The sequence below is a fragment of the Vulpes lagopus genome, chromosome 4, assembly GCF_018345385.1.
Source record: "Vulpes lagopus strain Blue_001 chromosome 4, ASM1834538v1, whole genome shotgun sequence".
Classification (NCBI taxonomy): domain Eukaryota; kingdom Metazoa; phylum Chordata; class Mammalia; order Carnivora; family Canidae; genus Vulpes; species Vulpes lagopus.
The window spans coordinates 13,604,314-13,627,531 of NC_054827.1; the positions used below are offsets into that span (position 1 = coordinate 13,604,314).

General features: G+C 40.1%; 2 protein-coding genes across 8 annotated transcripts in view; one reads left to right on the top strand and one right to left on the bottom strand.

Moving 5' to 3' along the window:
- Positions 1-16,695, top strand: part of PRIMPOL (primase and DNA directed polymerase) — a 56,606-nt gene extending 39,911 nt beyond the window's left edge. For 6 of the 7 annotated variants that reach the window (XM_041753873.1, XM_041753876.1, XM_041753872.1 and 3 more), the window contains 7 exons: positions 4,491-4,653; positions 6,721-6,809; positions 8,622-8,711; positions 8,987-9,095; positions 12,896-12,978; positions 13,058-13,104; positions 15,608-16,695. In XM_041753873.1, coding sequence (XP_041609807.1) covers positions 4,491-4,653; positions 6,721-6,809; positions 8,622-8,711; positions 8,987-9,095; positions 12,896-12,978; positions 13,058-13,104; positions 15,608-15,850 — 824 coding nt within the window. In that variant the 3' untranslated portion in view covers positions 15,851-16,695. The remainder of the gene's footprint in view (positions 1-4,490; positions 4,654-6,720; positions 6,810-8,621; positions 8,712-8,986; positions 9,096-12,895; positions 12,979-13,057; positions 13,105-15,607) is intronic. The other variant, XM_041753878.1, reaches the window with a different exon arrangement.
- Positions 16,696-20,002: 3,307 nt separating this feature from the next.
- The window catches only part of CENPU (centromere protein U), a 37,914-nt gene continuing 34,698 nt past the window's right edge, over positions 20,003-23,218 (bottom strand). The window contains exons 12-13 of the mRNA XM_041751301.1: positions 22,215-22,371; positions 20,003-20,523 (exon numbers count right to left, since the gene is read on the bottom strand). Coding sequence (XP_041607235.1) covers positions 20,389-20,523; positions 22,215-22,371 — 292 coding nt within the window. The 3' untranslated portion in view covers positions 20,003-20,388. The remainder of the gene's footprint in view (positions 20,524-22,214; positions 22,372-23,218) is intronic.

Genomic DNA, 23,218 nt, shown 5'->3' on the forward strand with positions numbered 1-23,218 from the left:
AGGGAGCTGGCTGCAGGCCTCGATCCCAGGACCCTAGGATCGAGACCTGAGCTGAAGGCAGGCACTTAACTGACTGAACCACCCAGGCACCCCTCTTTTTGATTCCTTTGTGACCAATATTTTTTCAGTAGCTTGTTGTTTAATCTCCATATATTTGTGAATTTTCCAGTTTTCTTAGGATTGATTTCTAATTGTACGGTATTGGGGTCTAAAACTTGCTTCATATGATTTCAGTCTCAAATTTGTTAAGCCTTATTTTGTGGCCTAATATGTGATCTATGCTGGAGAATACTCCATATGCACTTGAGAAGAATGTATTTTGTTGCTTTTGAATGGAACATTCTGTATATGTCTATTTCCATCTGGTCTAATGTGTTACTTAAGGTTGATGTTTCCTTGTTATTGATTTTCCATCTGGATGATCTATCCGTTGATGTAACTGGGGTACCGAAGTCCCCTACTATTGTATTTCTGTCTATTTCTGCCTTAGGTGTGTTAATATTTGATTTATATATTTAAGTGCTCCTTTATTGGTGCCTAAATATTTATAAATGCTATATCCTCTTTTTGGATTGACCCTTTTTTCAATATGTAATGTTTCTTTTTGTCTCTTATTGTAGTCTTTGTGTTGAAGTAGTTTGACAGAAGTATAGCTACCTCAGCTTGCTTTTGGTTTACATTTGCGTGGGACATCTTTCTCCATTGCTTCCCTCTCAGTCTCTGTGTGTCCTTATGTCTGAAATGGGTCTTTTATCAGGAGCATATGGCTGGGTCTTGTTTCATTTTATCCTTTCATCTACTCTGTGTCTTTTGATTGGTGAACTTAGTCCACTTACCGTAATTATTGATTAGTATGTACTTATAACTATTTTGTCATTTTTTTTCCTGGCTATTTTTTAATTCTTCTTTTTCTTTCTTATTTCTCTTCCTTTGTGGTTTGATGACTTTTTTTTAGTGACAGGCTTCCTTTCTCGTTATCTTTTGTGTATCTACCATAGATGTTTGCTTTGTGGCTACTATGAAGTTTACTGCATAATGAAGTACATTTGTAACAGTTTGTTTTACATTTATAACAATTTAAGGATGACACATTCTAAAGCTATACATTTTTACACTCCACCCCTCTGTGGTTTACATTTTACGTATCATATTTTACAACTTTTTATCTTGCATATCCCTTAGGTCATTATTGTATCTGCAGTTATTTTTACTGTTTTTGTCTTTTTTTTATTATTTTTTATTTTCTTTATTTATATATGATAGTCACACACACAGAGAGAGAGAGAGAGGCAGAGACAACATAGGCAGAGGGAGAAGTAGGCTCCATGCACCGGGAGCCCAACGTGGGATTCGATCCCGGGTCTCCAGGATCGCGCCCTGGGCCAAAGGCAGGTGCTAAACCGCTGCGCCACCCAGGGATCCCTGCTTTTGTCTTTTAACATTTACACTAGCTTCACACTTGATTGATATACTCCTTTAATATATAGTTGCCTTTACCAGTGAGGTTTATACTTTTAGATGTCCCTATAACATTTCTTAATAAGACCGTTTTAGTGGTGATAAACTTTTCTATCTCTTGATTGTCTGGAAAACTCTTTATCTGTCCTTAAATTATGAATAATAATTTGCCAGGTAAAGTATTTTTGGCTGAAAGTTTTTTTCCTTTCAGCACTTTGACTATAACATGCCACTCTCTGGCTTGCAGCATTTCTGCCAGATTTGTGCTCATAGTCATATGACAATGTAATTTTGTTCTTGCTGCCTTTAAGATTCTCTCTCTCTCTCTCTCTCTCAACTTTTGGCATTTTAATTATAATGTGTCTTGGTGTGAGTCTCTCTGTTGCATTTATTTCTTTGGAACTTACAGTTCTTCCTGGAACTGTCTTTCCTTCCTCGGGTTACTGAAGTTTTCAGTTACTATTTCCTCAAATAAGTTTCCCGGCCCTTTCTCCTTCTGGGATTCGTATAATGGAAATGTTAGTCAGCTCGGTGTTGTCTCAGAAGGCCCTTAATCTGTCTTCACTTTGTTAATTCTCTTCTCTTTTTGCTGCTCTGTTGGGTGAGGTCCTCTGTCCTGCCTACGAGTTCATTGATCCTGCTCCCTTGAGTTTGCTGTTAAAACCCTGTTTTTTTTTTTTTCAGATCAGTTTTTGTCTTTTTAGCCCTGTGACTTGTCTTTGCTGCTTTGTTATATTTTCTTTTTGTTAAAGTTCTTACTGTGTTCATCCATTCCTTTCCCAAGTTTGGAGAGCATCTTTATGACCATTACTTTGAACTCTATCAGGTAAATTACTTATCTCCATTTCACTCAGGTTGTTTAAGAGTTTTATCTTATTTTGTTTGGAATGCAGTCCTCTGTTCATTTTGCTTGATTCTCTTTCTGCATTAGATGAAATAGTTTTACCTCCTAGTCTTGAAGGCTTGGCCTTGTGTAGGAGGTGAAACTTATCCTTCGACCCTATCCTAGCTCTTGGTTGGTTCTCAAACTTTTTAATTATCCAAGCAGCCTGTTTTATTATTAGTAGCTCCCAGTACTTCAGGGTCTGCCACAACCAGTTAATGTCCCAAAGGGGAGGATCTCATTCAGCACCTAGATTCAGGCTGATTGAAAGCCAGACCTTCAGGCAGCAGCTTTTGAAGAATGAAAATATATACAGTTGTATGGAAGCGCAAGTATTAAGCCCCATGGACTGCCACAGCCAGGTAATTTGGAGGTGTCCCATGGGTGGTAGTCCAAATATCAGGACCTGATGAACATATAAGTTCCTTTCTGAGAGATCCTGGTGTGTAGAAGGAGAGCTCAAAGATAGTGACCCCTGGCCTACATTCCCTGAGAGCAGCTCTGGAGCTTCTTGACATGTGCTGAACTTGAAGACTGTCCCTTAGGCCAAAGCTCTAGGACAAGTAGTTAGGCCTCTTTCCCAGAAAGGCTGGGGGGCAGGGGGAGGGAGGGAGGGTTCAGTGTGTCTGTGTAGTGCCCTGGTAGTGGGTGCCATCAAAGAACTTTATGATTATTACAGTCCCGTGAGCCCCAGGAACCAAAGCCACCTGGCCACCAGAGCCATGTGATTGAGGGTTATTCTCTAGGAGGCGGCCACAAAAGGCAGGGTACCAGATGTCAAAACTGGGGCACAAGATGCATTTATAGGTTCCCCTCTGAGAGATGCTGGTGCTGTGAAGCACAACAGAAGAGAAGATGAAGATAGTGCCTGCCCTCCCAAGGCCTCAGGAAAGGTTTCCAGTTAACCCAGAGGGGTATGTTTAATTAGAAGCCTGTCCCAGCAGCTGTCCCTATGATGATAAGCTAGTAGGCCTCTTTTACAGAGAGACTGAGCTCCTGGGTCTGTTGCTTCTTGCTGTGCCTTCGGGACAGTTTCTGTTTGAGAACTCTTTAAAAAAAAAAAAAGAGAGAGAACTCTTTCTCTGTTGGTGACAGATCTTTAGGACCCGTGAGTCTAAGTCCCACTGGCTACCAGCGCCAGAGCTCCCACACAGGGAAGTGCAGGATGTGTTTCAGTCGGTTCTCCATGCAGTGCCCTGGGAGTGGTAATACTGAGAACTGTCTCTCCAGTTTTTTTGTGGTAATACCAAGAACTGTCTCTCCAGTTTTCACAGTCCTATGGACCCAGGAACACAGGCCTCCCAGGCCTTTAGAGCCAGGTGATCAAGGAGGGATCACCTGAAAAACAGACCACCAGATATAAAAACTGGGGCACCAGTGAGGTCGAGGGGGCGTGCAGAGGTGGCACCCAGTGAGAAAGGGGGTGGAGGGGAGAGAAAAAAGAAAAAGAGGAAAGATGGTGTCCGCTGGCTGTAGAGAGGCAGAGAAGATAGCACCCACCACTCCATCTCTGGAGAGCATCCCTCTGTCCAACGCTTTAAAGTTTGGAAATGAGTCTCTTTCAGATAAAGTCTGGGCACTTTCAAAGGCTGCTTCTGCACCAGGCCTTGGGGTGAGTGAGTGGACATGCAAGCCCTTATGAGCCCTTCCTCAGTTTACCATAGCCCTGCAGGTCTCCGAGGCCCCAGCCCAGTTGGTCTTCAAAGCCAGATATTTCTGGGGCTCATCTCTTAGGTGCAGGTCTTAAAAGTTGGGGTAATAATGTGAGGTGTGAATTCTTTGCCTTTCAGGGAGAGGCTCAGGGTTTTGAATTCCCTCCCAGTTGTAAGTCGTTGTACTGTGGGGTGGGGCTCATGGTGAGATTGTGTCTCAGCCTTTCCTACCTGCTTTGATGTGGTTTCCGTCTCATTTGGTGAACGAGTCAATCTGCCAGGCCTTAGGTTTTTATCAGAGAGAATCATTCCAAATATAGCTATAGATTTGATGTGTTCACATGAGGGGGGGTTCAAGATCTCCCTACATTGCCACCTTGAACCAGAACCAATTGTTTCTCTAGTAATGCTATATACAACATTAGTTTAATATTTGCTGACTATAAAAACAAGTCACTGAAAATGTGCATTCATAATTGTTTTATTTTTGACAATAGGAGTTTATACAAGAAATAGAAACTTTCGGCTGTATAAATCATCGAAGATAGGAAAGCATGTGGCTTTGGAGATTGCTGAAGATAATAAATTTTTTCCTAAACAGTCCGAGAATATTTCTGAAGAAAATCAGTATTTCCTATCTTCTTTGGTCAGCAATGTCAGGTATATAGCACCAGAATCAAACTGTTATGTATTCATGAATGCTTATTAAACAGCGAATGGCATTGTATATAGTACTAAAATGTGAATTGTGTGAATTCATCCTAACTTAAGAAAATGAAAGTTCTTAAAATTCTAGGTTAATTTTTTTTTAAAGATTTTATTTGTTCACTCATGAGAGACACACGGAGAGAGAGAGAGAGGGAGAGAGAGAGAGAGGCAGAGACACAGGCAGAGGGAGAAGCAGGCTCCACGCACGGAGCCCGATATTGGACTCAATCCCGGTCTCCAGAATCACGCCCCGGGCCGAAGTCAGGCATTTAACGCTGAGCCACCCAGGGATCCCCTAACTGTTTTTTTATAAGAAAGAAAACTCAAATGACTGTATTCTGTTTGGAAATAGAGTTACAATTAATACCTACTTTTCATATATGCACATTCATACATATAATTTACATACTCCTTCATTCAAAGAATATTTTGTGAGATCATTGTTATATGATTATGTTAGTTGTTGTATCCACTCAACATTATATCATGAATATCTGCCAAGGTGATAATCTGCAACAGTTAGTTGTAGTTAAAACTTTTAATGCCTATATAGTTTTCCATTATACTGATAAATTCTGTAATTTATTGTCAGTTTTGTTGTTGAACACTTAAGTTGCCACATTTTGGTCATTTTCTTTTTTTTCTTTTTTTCTTTTTTCTTTTGGTCATTTTCAAAAGTGTGAAAGACAGCTTTCAACAGAACTGTTTACTTTCATTTCCCTGTATTCTGGGCAGCATTTTTTGTTGGTTCAAATAAGCCATGTGTTTATCCTTCAGACTAAATTGCCATGCTGAATTAACTTGCTCTACTTTGCCTTCCTTAGATATATTTCTTGGGAGAAATCTCTTAGAAATCCTTTTTTTTTTAGATTTTATTTATTTATTCATGAGAGGCAGAAACACAGGCAGAGGGATAAGCCGGCTCTCTGCGGGGAGCCCGATGCAGGACTTGATCCCAGGACCCCAGGATTACACTGAACCAAAGGCAGACGCTCAACCACTGAGCTACCCAGGAGTACCCCCATAGAAATACATTTTAACAAAACATTTAAAATACTTTGCTTGGAGGGGAATTTGTGTCCAGATGTCCACTTAACAGCAGTTCCCCAGGAGGGTGGGAAGATAAGTTGTTTCTCTTCATATATTTCTGGACTGAGTTCTTACATAACATTTTTCAGAAGTAACATCAGTCTTACTTTCCTTTCCTTTAAAATGGAAATGTATTAACTCCTATCTTAGGGAGTTGTGAGGATTAAGTGAGTTAAATCTGTACACATAAAATTACTCAACCATGCCTGGCACATAGTATCTGCTCATTAAATGTTAGTTGTTAGTGGTAGCAGTGTCTGCGATTCTGGAAGTGCTGTGGGAGTGGTGTGAAAATTGTATGACAGTTGCTGCTCACTGTTGTTGCCACAAGAATGGGATCTTACGTTGTCTTGTGTGGGAAAAGCACCATGGCCTGAAATCAACCTCCTATTACCAAATACCATTTCCTTTGTGGTTTCAGTATTAATTCCACAGAAATGGAGAATTCTAATGAATAGGGTTTCCTTAAGTTTCTTTTGTGTGTCCGAGTAAATATCATGTGTAGTTCTTCCTGAAATGAAGGTTAAAGTTTTTATGGTTATGAATATGTCTTCAGCTAATTTTAACTCATTTTCCCCTTGCTCTCATCCCTCCTTCCTTCTTTTTACCCTCCTCTTATTCACATTTTTCAAATCATTGTAATAAAAATTTCAAAGGCTCTGTACGTTTGAAGCATAGAATTATATACTTCATTTTGTGGCTTCTGTGGTCCCAGAGTCCTCTGATTCACACTGTAGTTGAAGAAAGTATTTTAAATGATCACCAGACTATGATTAGGATTGGATTTTATAGGCAAATGTGACTTAATTATCCAGAACAATTAGCTGGATTTTAATGTGGGACTATTTGAAATTCAGTTTCCTTTCTGTAGCCATATATCTTTGATTCTTACATAATGTTACCTTGTTTTCTTTCACATATTTTCTTCAGATTCTCAGATACTTTACGAATTCTGACATGCGACACATTTCAGAGTAAACAAAAACGAGTTGAACATTTTAGCAGTACCAGCACTAAAGGTAATTTTAATTAAACAATTTCCTGTGAATATTTAAGGATATAAGTCTGTTTCGCCTTTAAAAATCTTAAATTTTCAGGATTCATATCTACTGATCCTTTAAAACAACTTAGTTTCTATCCAAAATGGAAACCGTGTAAATAAAAGATGCTTTTTAAAGCGTATTCACTAATTTTCATTATATGGTGATTTTGGGAGAAAAAGAACCCACAAGAAAATAGAGTAGATTGTTTGTAGAAAGAAACCCCCATTTTAAAAGAGAATACTAAAAGTTCTCTTCCCCTCGGTCCACAATCAAAGATGGGCAGCCACTGTTTGTTTCCACTGAACCCAGAGGAGCTTTCCATGTATTCCCTCATTTTTTTAATGGCTGCATAATTTTTTCATGAAACATGTATGTTCTTCAGTCTTATATTGAAAAGCTTATAGGCTTTTTCTAAGATCCCATACATTAACACTCCAGTAAATATTTTTATACACATTTTTTAGGTTATCATTATTTATAATAGCAAAACACTGGAAACAATCTAAATGTACAACAGTAGAGGATTGGTTACATATTATAACATATTCTGTAGACATTTAATTTAAATTTACAGAGCCACTATAAAGTTGAAAATGTCCGCTTATAATGTTAAGATAAAAAGTGGACTCTAAAATTATTTGGGAGGTGTGATCACAGGTCCATTAAAAATGTGGATAACATTTTCTTAGGCTTATTTTCTTCTAGTTGTTCAACAGTTATTTCTCGACATTGATTTGGAGTTCATTTCTCTCCTCTCTACTTCAATATATTTTCCAAAGTTTCTTCAATTATGTGCATTACTCTTATAAGAGAAATATAAGCGTTATTTTAAGAAAAGTAGATAATTTTGTTTTAAAAAATTAAATATCTTAAGTAAATTATTGTAAATTAGTCTAGTAGAGTCTTAAATACAAAATATAACCGAATTGTCAGAGTCCTACAGCTAAAGATCATGGGAGAATACATGTGTTGTGAACTAGTGGAATTTGGTACTAACTACAGTGTGGAGGATTCCTACCTTGGGGAACTGGGGGGGCATTTCAGTGAAAGGGTATTAGAAAAGCTTTACTATAGGATGCAGGCTTGAGTTAGGTGCTTTTAAGAAGTGTCCAGGTAGGCATGGATTTGTTTTGAACTGGGTCTGTCAGAAACAATTCTATGATTGAGCATCTTCATAAATTGTATCTAGAAGGAAGGTGGACTACAGTGAGTCTAAAGCTATAATTGATAAAGAAGCAGTAGTTACTCATATGAGATAAGTTGGGAGGTATTTGTCATTTTTGCAATTTGGAAAACGTTTGTGTGTGTGTATATGTGTGTGTGTGTGTATGTTCAGACATTATTACAGAATGGTCTTGTTTTTGTCAGGAGCCATCCTGGCCAAGAGTGGTCTTATCTGATGTTGAAATTCTGTGAAATAATTTATGATTGGCAAAAAAGCACCAGGTGTGAGTGCCCAGCCTGCTCATGAGTACACCAGTGCGTAGCTGATAGTAGGAGGCCAGCTCCTGGGTGTAAGGGGTTGCTTTTCTCTTCATCAATATGAAGAAAGCAGTTGAAATGATTATAGGTGCTTCTTATGAAAATTAGTTAACATTTGACTGAACTGAGAGGTTTGAATTTTCCGTGCTTATTTGTAGGGCTAGCAAGAACCCAAGGCTTCCTAAAAGCCATGGGAACCAAAGCGCTGCAGGAACTCCAAAACCCCTAATAGTACTAAAGAACAGCTTAAATTTTACCTCTTCAACTTTTAGCCACTGTAATTATTAATTTTTCTCTCTGTTGCAGCAGAAAACATTGAAGGTTTCCATTGTTCACCCTACCCTGAGGTTGATCGATTTGTTCTTTCTTTGGTGAATAAAAATGGCATTCAAGGAGGTAAAGATAATCTATTCTTTATTCACTGTAACATGACAGTTTTTTTTAAGATTTTTTTTTATATATTCATGATAGACACAGAGAGCAGGGAGGGGAGAGGGTCAGAGACACAGGCAGAGGGAGAAGCAGGCTCCATGCCAGGAGCCCGACTCGGGACTCGATCCTGGGACTCCAGGACCACACGCTGGCCCAAAGGCAGGCACTAAACCACTGAGCCAACCAGGGATCCCCATGGCAGAGTTTTAATACCTTCAGAAACATTATTTGCATTTTAGGAATTCGGCGTTGGAGCTACTTTTTCCCAGAAGAATTACTGGTCTATGATATCTGTAAATACCGCTGGTGCGAAAACATTGGAAGAGCCCACAAGAGCAATAATATCATGTAAGTAGTATTTTTACTAACATACAAGCTCTATGTATTTAATCAATATTACCTTAACATTGGAAGAGCCCACAAGAGCAATAATATCATGTAAGTAGTATTTTTACTAACATACAAGCTCTATGTATTTAATCAATATTACCTTAACATTGGAAGAGCCCACAAGAGCAATAATATCATGTAAGTAGTATTTTTACTAACATACAAGCTCTATGTATTTAATCAATATTACCTTAACATTGGAAGAGCCCACAAGAGCAATAATATCATGTAAGTAGTATTTTTACTAACATACAAGCTCTATGTATTTAATCAATATTACCTTAACATTGGAAGAGCCCACAAGAGCAATAATATCATGTAAGTAGTATTTTTACTAACATACAAGCTCTATGTATTTAATCAATATTACCTTAAATGTTTATAGGTTTTATAGTTGAGAATATGAAGATGATTTTGTTTTTATAATAAATTCAGTTATATCAAATACCATATTTATGTTTTACAGTATTGAATTTGACTATCTTAATTATCACCTTTACTTGTACTTTATTCGGTAAAATAATCCCATAGTATAATCTCAAGAAGAGAAAGGTAGACATGAGCAGGCCTAGGAAGAGATTAGAGACAGGTGAGCGAAGAGACAAAGTGTCTCCCTCATCTGCTGCCATTGCTCCTCGACATGTAATGAGTATAAGTTGAAAATGAGCAAACGTGGGTGAAAAGGAAATTATTTAGTGCCAAGAGTTGGAGTGAAGGTTAACATGTTCAGGACAAAGAATGATATTGAATGTTTGCTGTATATGCCAGGTCCTGTTTTCAGAGTTTTCTTTAAAATCCCCCGGGAGGGACGCCTGGGTGGCTCAGCGATTTAGTGCCTGCCTTCCGCTCAGGTTGTGATCCTGGGGTCCTGGGATCAGGTCCCCCATCAGGCTTCCTGCAGGGAGCCTGCTTCTCCCTCTGCCCGTGTCTCTGCCTCACTCTGCATGTCTCTCATGAATAAATACATAAAATCTTTTTAAAAAAATAAAATCCTCCGGGTGAAAGGAGAGGAAGTGAAGGAGGAAATAGAATTTTAGACAATACAAGGGTATGCTTAGAATAGGGAAAAGACAGAAACCCAGTAGTTATCAGTTTTGATATGGGTAATTTTGCCACATTTTATATTTAGTATCGAAGCTGAGACTTCTGTGTATCAGGTGTATACATGTGTGCCAGACATGAGAGAAGATCGGGAAGCTTTGTTACAAAGCTGGAAACATGTTGGGTAGCACCATTCAGTGCTGTCCTTCTTGTATGTAGGTTAGCGCAGTTTAAAAATAAGATATATGCTCAATACCTAAAAGCTGTCACATAGAAGGAAAAGATCACCCACAGGCCCAGAACCAGTGATAACTATGTTATGACCTTGGTATATCTTTCTAGTCTGTTACCCTATGCAAGTCATTATCATAAGATGATAATGTTATCATCTGTTAACTTTTGAGATTCTCAGGTTGTGGCATAGCTTCTTTCTGAAGGACTACCAGCTTATATTTTGAATCCATAACGTCTTCTTTTTCTTAACTATGAAATAACCATACAGGGACGCCTGGGTGGCTCAGTGGTTGAGCACCTGCCTTTGGCTCAGGGCGTGATCCCGGATTCCTGCATCAGGCTCCTTGCATGGAGCCTGCTTCTTGCTTCTCCTCCCTCTGCCTATGTCTCTGCCTCTCTTACTGTGTTTCTCGTGAATAAATAAACGAAATCTTTAAAAAATAAAAAAAATTTAAATGACATTTGTTTGGTCAATCTGCTGGTATAAAATGATATTGTGGTTTTCATCTGAATTTACCTGATTACTAGTGAACATGAGGACTGGATCGTCAAACCATACTCCCACAAGACAGAGATCTTACCCAGGGTCAGGGTTTACTAATACTTTTAAAGATTCAAGGAATCAAAAGGCACAGATGCTAAGGATCACTGTGTTTCCCGAGAAAGATGTGAATTCTCTTCCTGGCCTGGGGACAGTCCGGTGTACAGCTGGGGAACTGCAGTATTGGGGTGTTTATTAGGATTGCTCAGATTCTCTGTCACTTTTTAGATTTGCTTAGTTTGGTATCTTTTTACCTAGTACTTTGTCTGTTTTGCCAAAATTTTTAAAAAATTTTATTTATTTATTCATGAGAGACACAGGCAGAGGGAGAAGCAGGCTCCATGCAGGGAGCCTGATGTGGGACTCAATCCCAGGATCACTCCCTGAGCTAAAGGCAGATAAATGCTCAACCACTGAGCCGCCCAGGTGTCCCTTTACCAAAATTTTTAATGTTACTGGCAGGAGTTATTCCTGATATTCCTAAGTTTTTAGTATATTCTGTATTTGTAGTTATATCTGCACTTAATTTCTAATAACATTTGTGTCTTTACCTTATTTTTTTTATCAATCTTGCCAGAATTGTGTTAGTTTTCACATTTGGGCCTTGTTGATTCTTTTGAATTTATGCTTTTTATTACTTCCTGCCTTTTATTTTATTAGGGCTTATTGTTCATTTCCCAAGTTAGTTACTTACTGGTCTTTAGCCTTTTTGTTTTGTTTTTTGTAAATAAGCCTTTAGGATTCTAAATTTCTCTACAAAGATTGTGTTAGTTCTATTTTACGTTTTAATATATATTTTCAGTTCCATTCAGTTCCAAACATTTTCTGATTTCCATCATGATTTTTCTTTGAGTAATTGGTTATCTAGAAATGTTTTTCATTTCCAAGTTATGGGTTTCTATTAGCTAATTTTCTGTTGCTCTTTTTAAGATTTTACTTATTTGAGAGAGTGAGTACACAAGTAGAGGGAGGAGCAGAGAGAGAGGGACAAGCAGATTCCACACTGAGCGTGGAGCCTGACATGGGGCTCAATCCCACAACCCTGAGGTCATGACCCAATTCTATACCAAGAGTCAGACGCTTAACCAACTGAACCACCAGGTGCCCCTCTGTTACTTATTTCTAAATAATTTGCCTTTTGGTCAGAGATGTGTAAATATTTTTAAATTTAATAAGATTGACATGGTACCTAGCATAGTCAGTTTCTATAATTGTTTTGTATGTGATTGTAAAGAACTGCTTCTAATGAACTGAGGCAGTGTTCATATATGCCTATTATATCAAACTTGTAAATCGCTTTTACTTTTATTAAAAACTGCTTTTTTGTCATTCAGATTTTATGTACCCTTAACTGAATTTTTTGATTATTTTTGTCAATTACTAAAATAATGTTTTTTAAAATCTTGATTTATGGTAGATGAATGGTTTATCCTTGGGAGTCCTGTCAGTTTTGCTTACACATTTTGAAGCTGTTTTATTTGGTGGGTACGGGTCAGGCAGTAGGTCTTCTTGCAAGGAACATTAGTCAGTGTGTATTTTATTGCCCAAAAGTCCATTTTGTGTGCTATTTTTTAACAACTACGGTTTTCTTTTCATTGGCGTATATATATATTTTTAAAAGATTTTATTTATTTATTCATGAGAAACACGGAGAGGCAGAGACACAGACAGAGGGAGAAGCAGGCTCCATGCAGAGACCCTGATGCAGGACTCGATCCTGAGTCCCCAGGTTCACACCCTGCGCCGAAGGCAGGCACTAAACCGCTGAGCCACCCAAGGATCCCCCATTGGTGTATATTTATTTCCATCCTTTTACTTTTTATCTTATCTCCATCTTGAAGTCTTAGGCACATCTCTGATAAGCAGCATGTAGAGAAATTTTGTTTTCCATCCAGTCTAGATACTAAGTAATAATTTTTTCCTTTTTTTTTTCAATGTAAAGGATTTTGGTTGATCTGAAAAACGAAGTTTGGTATCAAAAATGTCACGACCCCGTATGTAAAGCAGAAAACTTCAAATCGGACTGTGAGTTATTAATTTTTACATGTACACTAGTGAAAACTGGGTATCTACATAAAACAGTAAAACCGTTTCTCTTGTTTAGGTTTTCCTTTACCTGCCGAAGTCTGTCTCCTGTTCCTGTTCAAAGAGGTAAGCGTGGCTTTGAGTTTCTCAGTCTGACAGCATCAGTGAGCTCGAGTAGTGTCTGGATGTGTCCAGAGGGTCGGTTACAAATAGTAAATCTGAAAGCAGCTCAACTGCCTCAATATGTTAAGAAATGTAAACTAAAGCAGCTAAAAGACCACTTGGCCGAACAGGGTGGTAAAAACTGAAGGGTAAAGATAAACAACATTGACAAAAACATAAAGAGGTGCTCTCTTGAATTGTGAAGCCTAATTCCTGTCATTTTTATGGATACCAGTTGGTAATATGTACTGGTGAAAACATTTCTGATAGTCGAAGTAGGAAAAAAAGCCTATAAAGTAGGATATATGCTTTAAAAATACACACACGAGCACATATAAACAGAAATCCTGGAAGATTCGTACCAAAACACTCACATCAGTTGTCCCTGACTGGTCAAATTCTAGGGGAAGACGAGTTTATCCCCTTTGGCTTTTCATGTATTTCCTAATTTTTTTCCTCAGCGAATGTGATTTGGGTAAATGAAAGTCTCTAAAAGGACAAGTGTTAAGGTGGCAATGTGGGACTATCTACCAAAAATTGGAATGCATACATCCGTTTTTTGTTTTTTTTTTTAAGATTTTATTTATTCATGAAGGGGGCGGGCAGAGACACAGGCAGAGGGAGAAGCAGGCTCCATCCAGGGAGCCCAGTGTGGGACTCGATCCTGGGACTCCAGCATCACACCCTGGGCCAAAGGCAGGCGCTAAACTGCTAAGCCACCCAGGGATCCCCCATATACACCCTTTGACATAATTCTACCTCTAGAAATTCTTCCTATGGATAGTTGTTGAAAGAACCACAAAGAAGAGTATTTTGGGACACTTTGTAAAGCAAAAATGAGTAACTGTTACCCGTCTGGGAGTGGTTACACGGGTGTTCATACAGTTTCTTGCACAGCAGTGGCGGCATTTGGGTGCACACTCCCCATGTGTGCTGACACGACACGGCCACCACCGCACACCCCTAAATGCGAGCGTGTACCGAAGAGTGTTTCAGGGGGAGGTGTACTGATCCGTGTTTGTTGGTAGTATCATTGTGATGCATGTTTATGGTTTCAGTGGATTTTTAAGTTATTTTTTCTGCTTCTCCAGTAATACCTCAAAAATGCCAAGTTGAGAGTATTTTGTGGTCCATAGTATTACTACCGCTTGGATAGAACCTTTTTTAATTTTTTAAAACAGGAAATTAGTAAAAGATGGGACAGTATAATGAATACCCATGTACCCATAAGTTTGTTGTAACAGTTGATATTTTGTCATTTCTGCTTCCTCTGGCTTTTTCACTTTTAGTATTTTAAAATGAATTACTGATCAGTATTAGGTCCCTGTGTTTCTATACCATTAATCATCTGAGGTTTTTTTTTTTAAACATTTCTATTAATTTTCCTTTTCTGTATGTTGCCCAAGGACAGTGAGCTCTCCTCTCCCCGAGATTTGCCATCATTACCACTTGGTACATTTGTTTCCTCCCGCAGCTGTGCGTGTGCATGCTATTACCGTTGATGATTTTTGGTCTCCATCCATTCAGGCTGCTCTAACAGAGTTCCCCAGACTGGATGGCTTAGAAACCACGGAAGTGTCTCTCTCATGGTTCTGGAGGCTGGAAGTCTGAGCTCAAGACCCTGGCAGATTCAGTGTCTGGTCGGCTCTGCGTCGTAGCCGTCTTCCCGCAGAGCTCTCTGGGGTCCAGTTTGTAAGGTTACTGATCCCAGTCAGAATGGCTGGACCCAGACCCTCAAGACCTAATCACCTCCCAAAGGCCTCCCTCCTAATACCATGACCTTGGGGGTTAGGATCTCAGCCTAGGAATTTGGGGTAACACATTCGGTCCCTAACGTATCTCTTGAGAGGGACCTACAGCCATCAGAACCCTGCACCTCTCCACAGTTAAGCATGTAGCTAGAGAATCAGGATATTCCTAAAAGAGTACGGTAACATTTTTAAATTAAGAAAATGTAATGTTGATGCAATACTGTTACCTGATAATACAGAGCCACACTCCTATCCTGACAGTTGTCTCAACCATTTATAAGTTTTTAAAATTCATGTCAATTCTTAAAATACTTCATAAATAGGAAAATCAGTCTTTTTAAGGTAGCAGATATATTTTCCAGCTTGCCCGCAGCTGGACTATCTATTTTTTAAAAAATTCAGTCTGCCATTTCTCTAGCCTCATCTGTGTATATTGAAAGGGACGAGCCACCGGCAAGGGGGGCATTTGCAGATTTAGTTTCGAGTGTCTGAGCTACGGTGGCAACCACATTTGAGTTAAGGAACTCCTTCCCGTGGCGGCTGTAGTGGAGACAGTATCATCCAGCACATTGATTTTGGTGTCTGTTCAGGAACCAGTCTTCTACTTACTACCCTCATTTAACATAGACTATGGAGTGAAAGCATCACATCTTCTCCTTACTAACCTGTGTTTTCTCCCCATCCCCCTCTCCCCTCCTTTCCCCTTCCAACTAAAGGAAGAAGAGTTCACAGCAGCTGGAACGATGAACAGTGAAACCCAGAATCCTAAGCCACCGTCGGGTGTGTCGTCAGGAGCCGCTTCCGACACTGCCTGGGACGACAGCATTGATGAGACTGATTTTGTGGAAGCTACTGAAGATGCTGAACTAGCCGAAGCTGCCGAGAATGTTCTTCTCAGCTACTCTGGGGGAGTGGATGAAATTCCTGATGAACTGATCATGCAGGTATTACAAGAGTAGCTCGTTAACTGTGGACTCTCACATAACCGGCTGTGATCTGGCCTGAAAACGGTTTAACAACCTAAATGTATTAAGTTATAGCACTTTGCTTCTCAATCCTTGTTTTTTACTGAACTAAGCCCGTTTTATTGAAGGTTAGCTTAGAAATCTTACTGATTGACCAGAGTTGGTCTATGTTCATATCAGCTTAATTTTGTAATGTCTATTTATAGGTTAAAACTCTTACCTTACTAAACATTTTTTAATTGAAGTATAACTGACATACTGTATCCTATTCAGGTGTATATCCTGGTGAGTCGAAATCTTTATACTTTACAAAGTGACCCCCATGGTAAGTCTGGTTACCATCTGTCACTGCACCACGTTAGTACAGTATTACTATTTCCTGTGCTGTATATTACATCCTCATGACTTATTTTATAACCGGAAGTTCGTATGTCTTAATCATTTTCACCTATTTCACCGCCCCCCCACCAGCCCCTCCTCCCTCTGTAACCAACAATTTCTTGTATCTAGGAGTCTATTTCTGTTGGGTTATTTTATTTTTTCATTTTTTAAAAATATCAATTCGTAGCCAACATATAGTTCATCATCAGTTTCAAATGTTGTGTTTGGTTTTTGAGATTCCACATGCAAGTGAAGTCATGGACTTTTTTGACTTATTTCTCTCAGCACAATATCCTCTAGGTCCATCCGTGTTGTTACAAATATCAAGTTGTTATTCTTTTGTACAGCTGAGTAATATTCCTGGGTGTGTCTGTGTACACATTTTCTTTATTCATCTGTCACTGGACACTTGGGTTGCTTCCATATCTTGGCTGCTTCAATAAACAACAATGCTTACATTCCTTTGAATTAGCGTTTTCATTTTCTTCAGGTACATACCCAGAAGTGGAATTCCTGGATCATATAGTAGTTCTATTTTTTCTTTTTTTTTCCCCTTTAAAATATTATTTTTGTTGTTTTTATTTTTTGTATATTTTTTATTGGAGTTCGATTTGCCAACATATAGTATAACACCCAGTGCTCATCCCGTCCAGTGCCCCCCTCAGTGCCCATCACCCAGTCACCCCACCCACCTACCCTTCTATTTTAAGTTTCTGAGGCACCTCCATTCTGTTTTTTCCACAGTGGCTGCAGCAACTTCCATTCCCAACAGTGCACAAGGGTTCCCTTTTTCCTGCATCCTCACCAACACTTGTTATTGCTTATCTTTTGGATACTAGCAATCTGATGCATGTGAGGTGACACTCATTGTGGTTTTGACTTGCATTTCCCTGGTGACTAATGGTATTGATCCATCTTTTCACAGGTCTATCATCTATATGTTTATCTTCTTTGGAAAAATGTCCATTCAAGTTCTCTGCTTATTGAAAAAAATTCTATTATATTGTGTAGTTCTTTATATATTTTGGATATTAGCTCCCCCTTGAATGTATGAATGATTTACAGATATTTTCTCCCTTTCAGTAGGTTGCCTTTTCATTTTGTTTCCTTTGCTGTGCAGAAGCTTTTGAGTTTGGTATGATTCCATTTATTTCAGCTTTTATTGCTCTTGCCTAAAGAGACTGGTCCTCTAAAAATACATTTTCTTGGGGGTGGAGTGGTGTAAGGGCAGAGGGGGAGAGAATCTTAAGCAGGCTGCACACCCAACACGGAGCCAGACTCCGGGCTCACTTGCTCTTAACGAGCCTGTAATTTTTCTGTAATGTCTTTATCTGGTTTTGGTTATCAGTTATGCTGGCCTTTGTAAAATGAATTTGGAAGCATTTCTTCTTCAATTTTTTGTAATAACTTGAGAATAGGTACTACCTCTTCTTTAAATGTTTGGTAGAATTTACCTGTGCAACCACCTGGTCTTGGGCTTTCGTTTTTTGGGAGTTGTTAAATTACTGATTCTGTTTTATTACTTGTAATTGGTTTATTCAGATTTTCTATTTCTCAGTGATTCTTAGAAGGCTGTGTATTGTTAGTTTATCCATTTCTTCTACATTGTCCTGTTTGTCAGTGTATAACTGTTCATAGTAATCTCATGATTTTTTGCGTTTCTGTGGTGTCAGCCATTTTCCAATTTTATTCATTTGTGCCCTTTTTCTTAACTGAGTCTAGCTAGAGATAGATCAATTTCATCTTTTCAAAGAAGCAGCTTTTAGTTTCACTGATCTTTCCTATGCTTTTTTTATTCTCCATTTTTCCCCCTCTGATCTTTATTATTTCCTTCCTTCTGCTAACTTTGGGCTTTGTTTGGTCTTCTTTTTTGTAGTTCAAGTATAAAGTAAGATTGTTTACTTGGGAGGTTCCTTGCTTCTTGGTATAAGCCTGTATCACTAGGAACTTCCCTTGTAGAACTCCCATTGATGTGTCCCATAGATTCTGGAAAGGTTTTTTTTTTTTTTTTTAAGATTTTTATTTATTCATGAGAGACACAGAGAAAGAGGCAGAGACACAGGCAGAGGGGGAAGCAGGTTCCATGCAGGGAGCCCGATGTGGGACTTGATCCTGGGACCCCAGGATCACGCCCTGAGCTGAAGGCGGCGCTAAACCACTGGGCCACCCGGGCTGCCCCTGGAATGTTGTTCTATTTTCATCATCCCATGGTATTTTTCAGTTTCCTCTTTGATTTCTTCATCGATCCATTGGTTGGTCAGTATCATGTTGCTTATTCCCCACATTTGTATTTTTTCCAGTTTTCTTGTAATTGATTTCTAGTTTTATACTTTTGTAATCAGAGAAGATGCTTAATATATTAGATTTTATTTTGCCTGAATTTGAGATGTGACCTTTCTTGGAGAATACTCCACCTGCACTTGAAATGAATGTGTATTCTCTGGTTCTGTATATGTTATGTTCATCTGGTTTAAGGTGTCATTTAAGGCCAATGTTTCCTTATTGATTTTCTGTCTGCATGACACTGATTTAGTGGGGGTATTAAAGTCCCATATTGCAAGTGTATTGTTGATATGTACTCAACATAGGTGCTATGTTTGCAAATGTCATATCCTCTCATTGTATTGACTCTTGATCATCATGTGACGCCCTTCTCTGCCTTTTGTTACAGTCTTTGTCTCAAAGTCTGTTTTGTCTAAGTAAGTATTGCTATGCCAGCTTTTTTTCCCATTCCATTTGCAGGGAATATCTTTCTCCATTCCTTTACTTTCACTGTGTTTAGGCCCAAAGTGTTTCTTGTAGGCAGCAGATAGGTTGTTTTTAAAATTTGTTTTGCTACATGGTCTTATGATTGGAGCGTATCAGTAGGATGTACTTACTGCCATTTTGTTAATCATTTCCTGGCTGTTTCTGTCGTTCTCTGTATTTCTCTTGTGGTTTGATGGTTTTCTTTGGTGTTTGGATTCCTTTTACTTTGTCTATTTTAAGGTTTTGGTTATCACAAGGTATATATATATATATATATACATATATATATATATATACCAACATATAGAACTTCTAGTCCTTGCGGGGACAGCTGGGGCTAGCCTGGGCCAGGGCTAATCTGGTAGGCTGGCTGGAGTGGGTGTGGGCCAGCAGGCACGGGTCAGAGTGTCCTGGTGTACTCAACACTAGTACCTCCCCAGTGAGATGGCTGGAGTTGGCATGTACACAGGTTGGGGGAGGTCCCGGTCCACCATGCTGGAGTTGCCCTGGTGGGTTGGCTGTAGCAGGAGTGGGCACGGGCTGGGGGTGTACTGACGCACATTGTGCTGAGGCAGTGCTTGTGGGACAGCTGGGGCAGGTGCAGGCCTGGCAGTTAGTTGGGAGGTCCTCTCTTTGCACATAGCCCTGCAGTTGCCAGGGTCTGGAGGCTCAGGGCTCAACGGGACAGCCCTGGAAGAGGGGTTAGAGGGCCTGGACCCTGCTCCAGTCAGGCTATCCAGGTAGAAGGGGAAAGTAAACGGTGGTGCTTATGAGCCCGTCAGCCCCAGAGAGTTCCAGCAATTTTCCTATAGCTTGGCAGATATTGGAAGGATAGTAAACGGACTTCCTTCACTGTCCTTTAAATTGATGTTCTGGTTTTGGGGTCCCCCTCATTGTGCCCCAGGGCTGGCACTTCACGGGTGGGGTTCCCATTGCCACCCTATGTCCATCTCTTAACCTTTCTCGGCGGGGGGGGAGGGGGGGTGTCTCTCTATCATTTGTGCAGAATGTCAGCCCTCAGGGGTTCTTCAGGAGGAACTGCTCTGTATGTAGGTGTATGCAGATTTAGGGAGCTCAGGGTCTTTCTCTACCACCTCAGAACTCCTTGTTCTACTTATTCAGGTTAGAACTCTTACGTGTCAGCATCTGATTAGGTGTCAACATTGTAGAACTTACTACTCAAGATACTAACCAGAGAAGATAATTATGGCCCCTAAAGCTACTTAAACCAACTTGCCACCTAATGTGGTCCCTTCAAATCAACTATGAACAAAGTAATACTCAATTTTGGTGACAACCCAGCCTGAACAAGTAGACAAGTTAAGCTAACTTCTCAATTTTTATTTACAAAAGTACAGTATCCAGAGGCAACAGGCAATAGCAGGGGACTAGTCTTTATACAGTCACAGCTTAGTAGATGGGTCTCCTTTCTGGTCAAGGAGTTTCTCTAATCGATGGTTGATATTTTGCAGGTGGTTTTCAGCTCCCAAAAGGGCCCTCGCTGTCACTAACAGAGCTGGAAGGCTGGATGAATCATACTGTTGAAGGAAAGTTATATTTAGATTAACAAGTTTAAAAAACTTCTATAATATTTGTTACACAGCTCAGTGTTAAGTAGAGCTTTGCATTAACTCTTTTTTTCTAATTAGGGTCATTAAAAAAAACTGGGTTAATTCTTTTTCTTAGGGCAGAAGTAACAAGGTTATAAGGGAACTGCTCTAGAAAGTGTAGGCTGGTCTCCTCTCAGAAGACCAGTTGGTTCCAAGAACGGCGGCATCTAAATTATTTAAAACAAAATCATTCCTCATACAGATTGAGACTGAGTTTGGGCAAGTCTGCTGACCTCAAGCCTATTTTAAACCCAGAAAACTCTAAGGCAGCTGCACTTTTACTGGAAGAACTATGGGAAGGGCAACACCAGGCCACAGAAGTTCAGGAGGAAAAAAGTCATCACCCAGAAAAACGGATGGGGAAGGTTAAAGGCAAAATTAGGATCTAACCCAACATAAAATAGAAATCAAATTGTGTGGCTGAGCTGCATGCTGTAACCATAGCTGAGGACAAGGGACTGTGCTCCCCCTGCAAGTGTGCTCACACTGAGGATAAGGGTGTAATTTCATGTTTTCAAGGTGTTTTCCTTACTATTGACAAGAGCAGCTTTCAGCAGATTCCTACCACCACATAATAATACAGTTCTTTCTAGACTATAACCGGTTACTACTCTGGACTCCAGTCAGAGACACTGAGAGCCTGATGCAGCCCAGCTGGCAGGGCCACTTGCTCTCAGGCAGGCGACAGGGGGAGCACTGACACTTGGTGGAAGATCTCTGGTTTAAGAGAGATGACATGCACACAAATACCAACTGCCCGGAAAGGAAGTCACTACCAGAGAGCACAGAAGGCCTGCGGGCACGCAAAGAACACATTAGAGTAGTGTACCCCACAAAGTCGAATCCTATCCAAACTCCAGCAGGGCCACGAACATCTCTAGTCCCCAACTCCAAGTAAGCTTTAGACTAGTTGGCAAACTAGTCACAGAAAGCATTCATTGAGAAGATCTAATTTCTATTTTCAGATCTAATACACAGACAAACTTAAGGCTTTTAAGTTAGTGGAAAAAATTTAAAATTGAACGTAGGGAAGAATATAAATATAAGATACATGTATTTACATTTCATATTAAGTTATATTCGTTTTTTTCCCTATAATTTAAATTTCTATTGATCTGAGCTGGTTATCCTAACAATAGCATCGTCAGCAGCAAAAATCCAGAAGCCACAAGTTGTATTAAAATAACCCTACCTTTCCCTACTGTGTCCCTTCTGTGTGTCCCAACTTCTAAAATTATACCTACCAGGTAAAGGGGAGAATGGCTTTTTTCAGGTAAAAGAAAAGCTACCATGAGCAAGGGTGGAACAAAAGAAAAGCCGTGTGGCCTTCCAGTGATGAGTGTACGAAGCAAAGTGGTGTGAGCGCGGCATACCGAGGACACCCCTCTCTTGCCCAGTCATTTCTCTTAACGTGCAAATACGTTCATAAAGTCAGTGTGTCCAGATCATCCTCTATTCCTCTAGCCTTAAGTAGCTCGAGCTGATGGATTCGCAGCGCTGCTGTGTGGGCAGACTGGAATCTGCACCCACATCTCTCCCCAGAGCTCCCACGGAAGTACTCCACCATGCAAATGCCCTGAACCTTCTCAATCACAGTGAATTTTAAAAATTGCAGTTACCGTTTCCTTTACGTGAGGTTCTTTCTCTCGAATAGCCGAATAATCTTGATGAAGCTGTTTCAGGTTAGATAAGAAGCCTGCGGCATCCCCAAGGGAAGATTTTCTCTCCGTGAGTTCATCATGCTTTATCTGGAGTTGCTTCATCTGTGGTTCTAACCTGCAACACAACAGTTTCCCCTAAATGAAGGCCTCCAGGAAAGTGTAACAGCCTCGGGGGAAGAGGCCGAGCGTGCAAGGGAGGGGGCTAGGGCTTTGAAGAGGCCTTCAGTTTTGAAATTATGAATGTGTGACAGGGTCTAGATTTCAATTTAAAATATAGACAAAACTAGGGCAGCCCCAGTGGCTCAGCAGTTTAGCGCCACCTTTGGCCCGGGGTGTGATCCTGGAGACCCCAGATTGAGTCGCACGTCAGGCTCCCTGCATGGAGCCTGCTATTCCCTCTGCCTGTGTCTCCGCCTCTGTCTCTAAAACAAACTAAATATAGACAAAACTCTGAAATATGATACACAGAGTAATTAGAAATGAAGCCCTGAGAAGAAAGATGCCTTGCACGTCCTACAACCCAGTTGGCCATTTAGAGGGACTCCAGGGATCTCCTGCATCTCCTGCATGACAGCAACGTGGCCAGCTCCTCCCAGCCTTGGGCAGGGACGTGGGCCCCGCGGCGCAGCAGCGGAAGCGCAACAGGGCCTGGCCTTTGCCCAGTTCCCAACATCTAGTAAAACCAGAGGAAAAACTTCCAGAGCGCCTGGGTGGAAAATGCACGGGTAAGACTACTTTCTGTCTCAGTGTCTTAAGTTTCTTACCTATAAAATAAAAAAGGAATCTTGAATTTTATGGACGGGGAAGGGTAGAGGCTGCCAATTTTTCTCAAAGATCAAAAGCAAGTATCCTGCAGTATAATTTTAGAAAAGTCCTTTAACAGTTGTTTCTGTTAAACAAACGCAGCATTGTGGAAAAGCTGATGAGGGTTGTGGTCAGGGGTGCAGATTTCGCAGCCCATC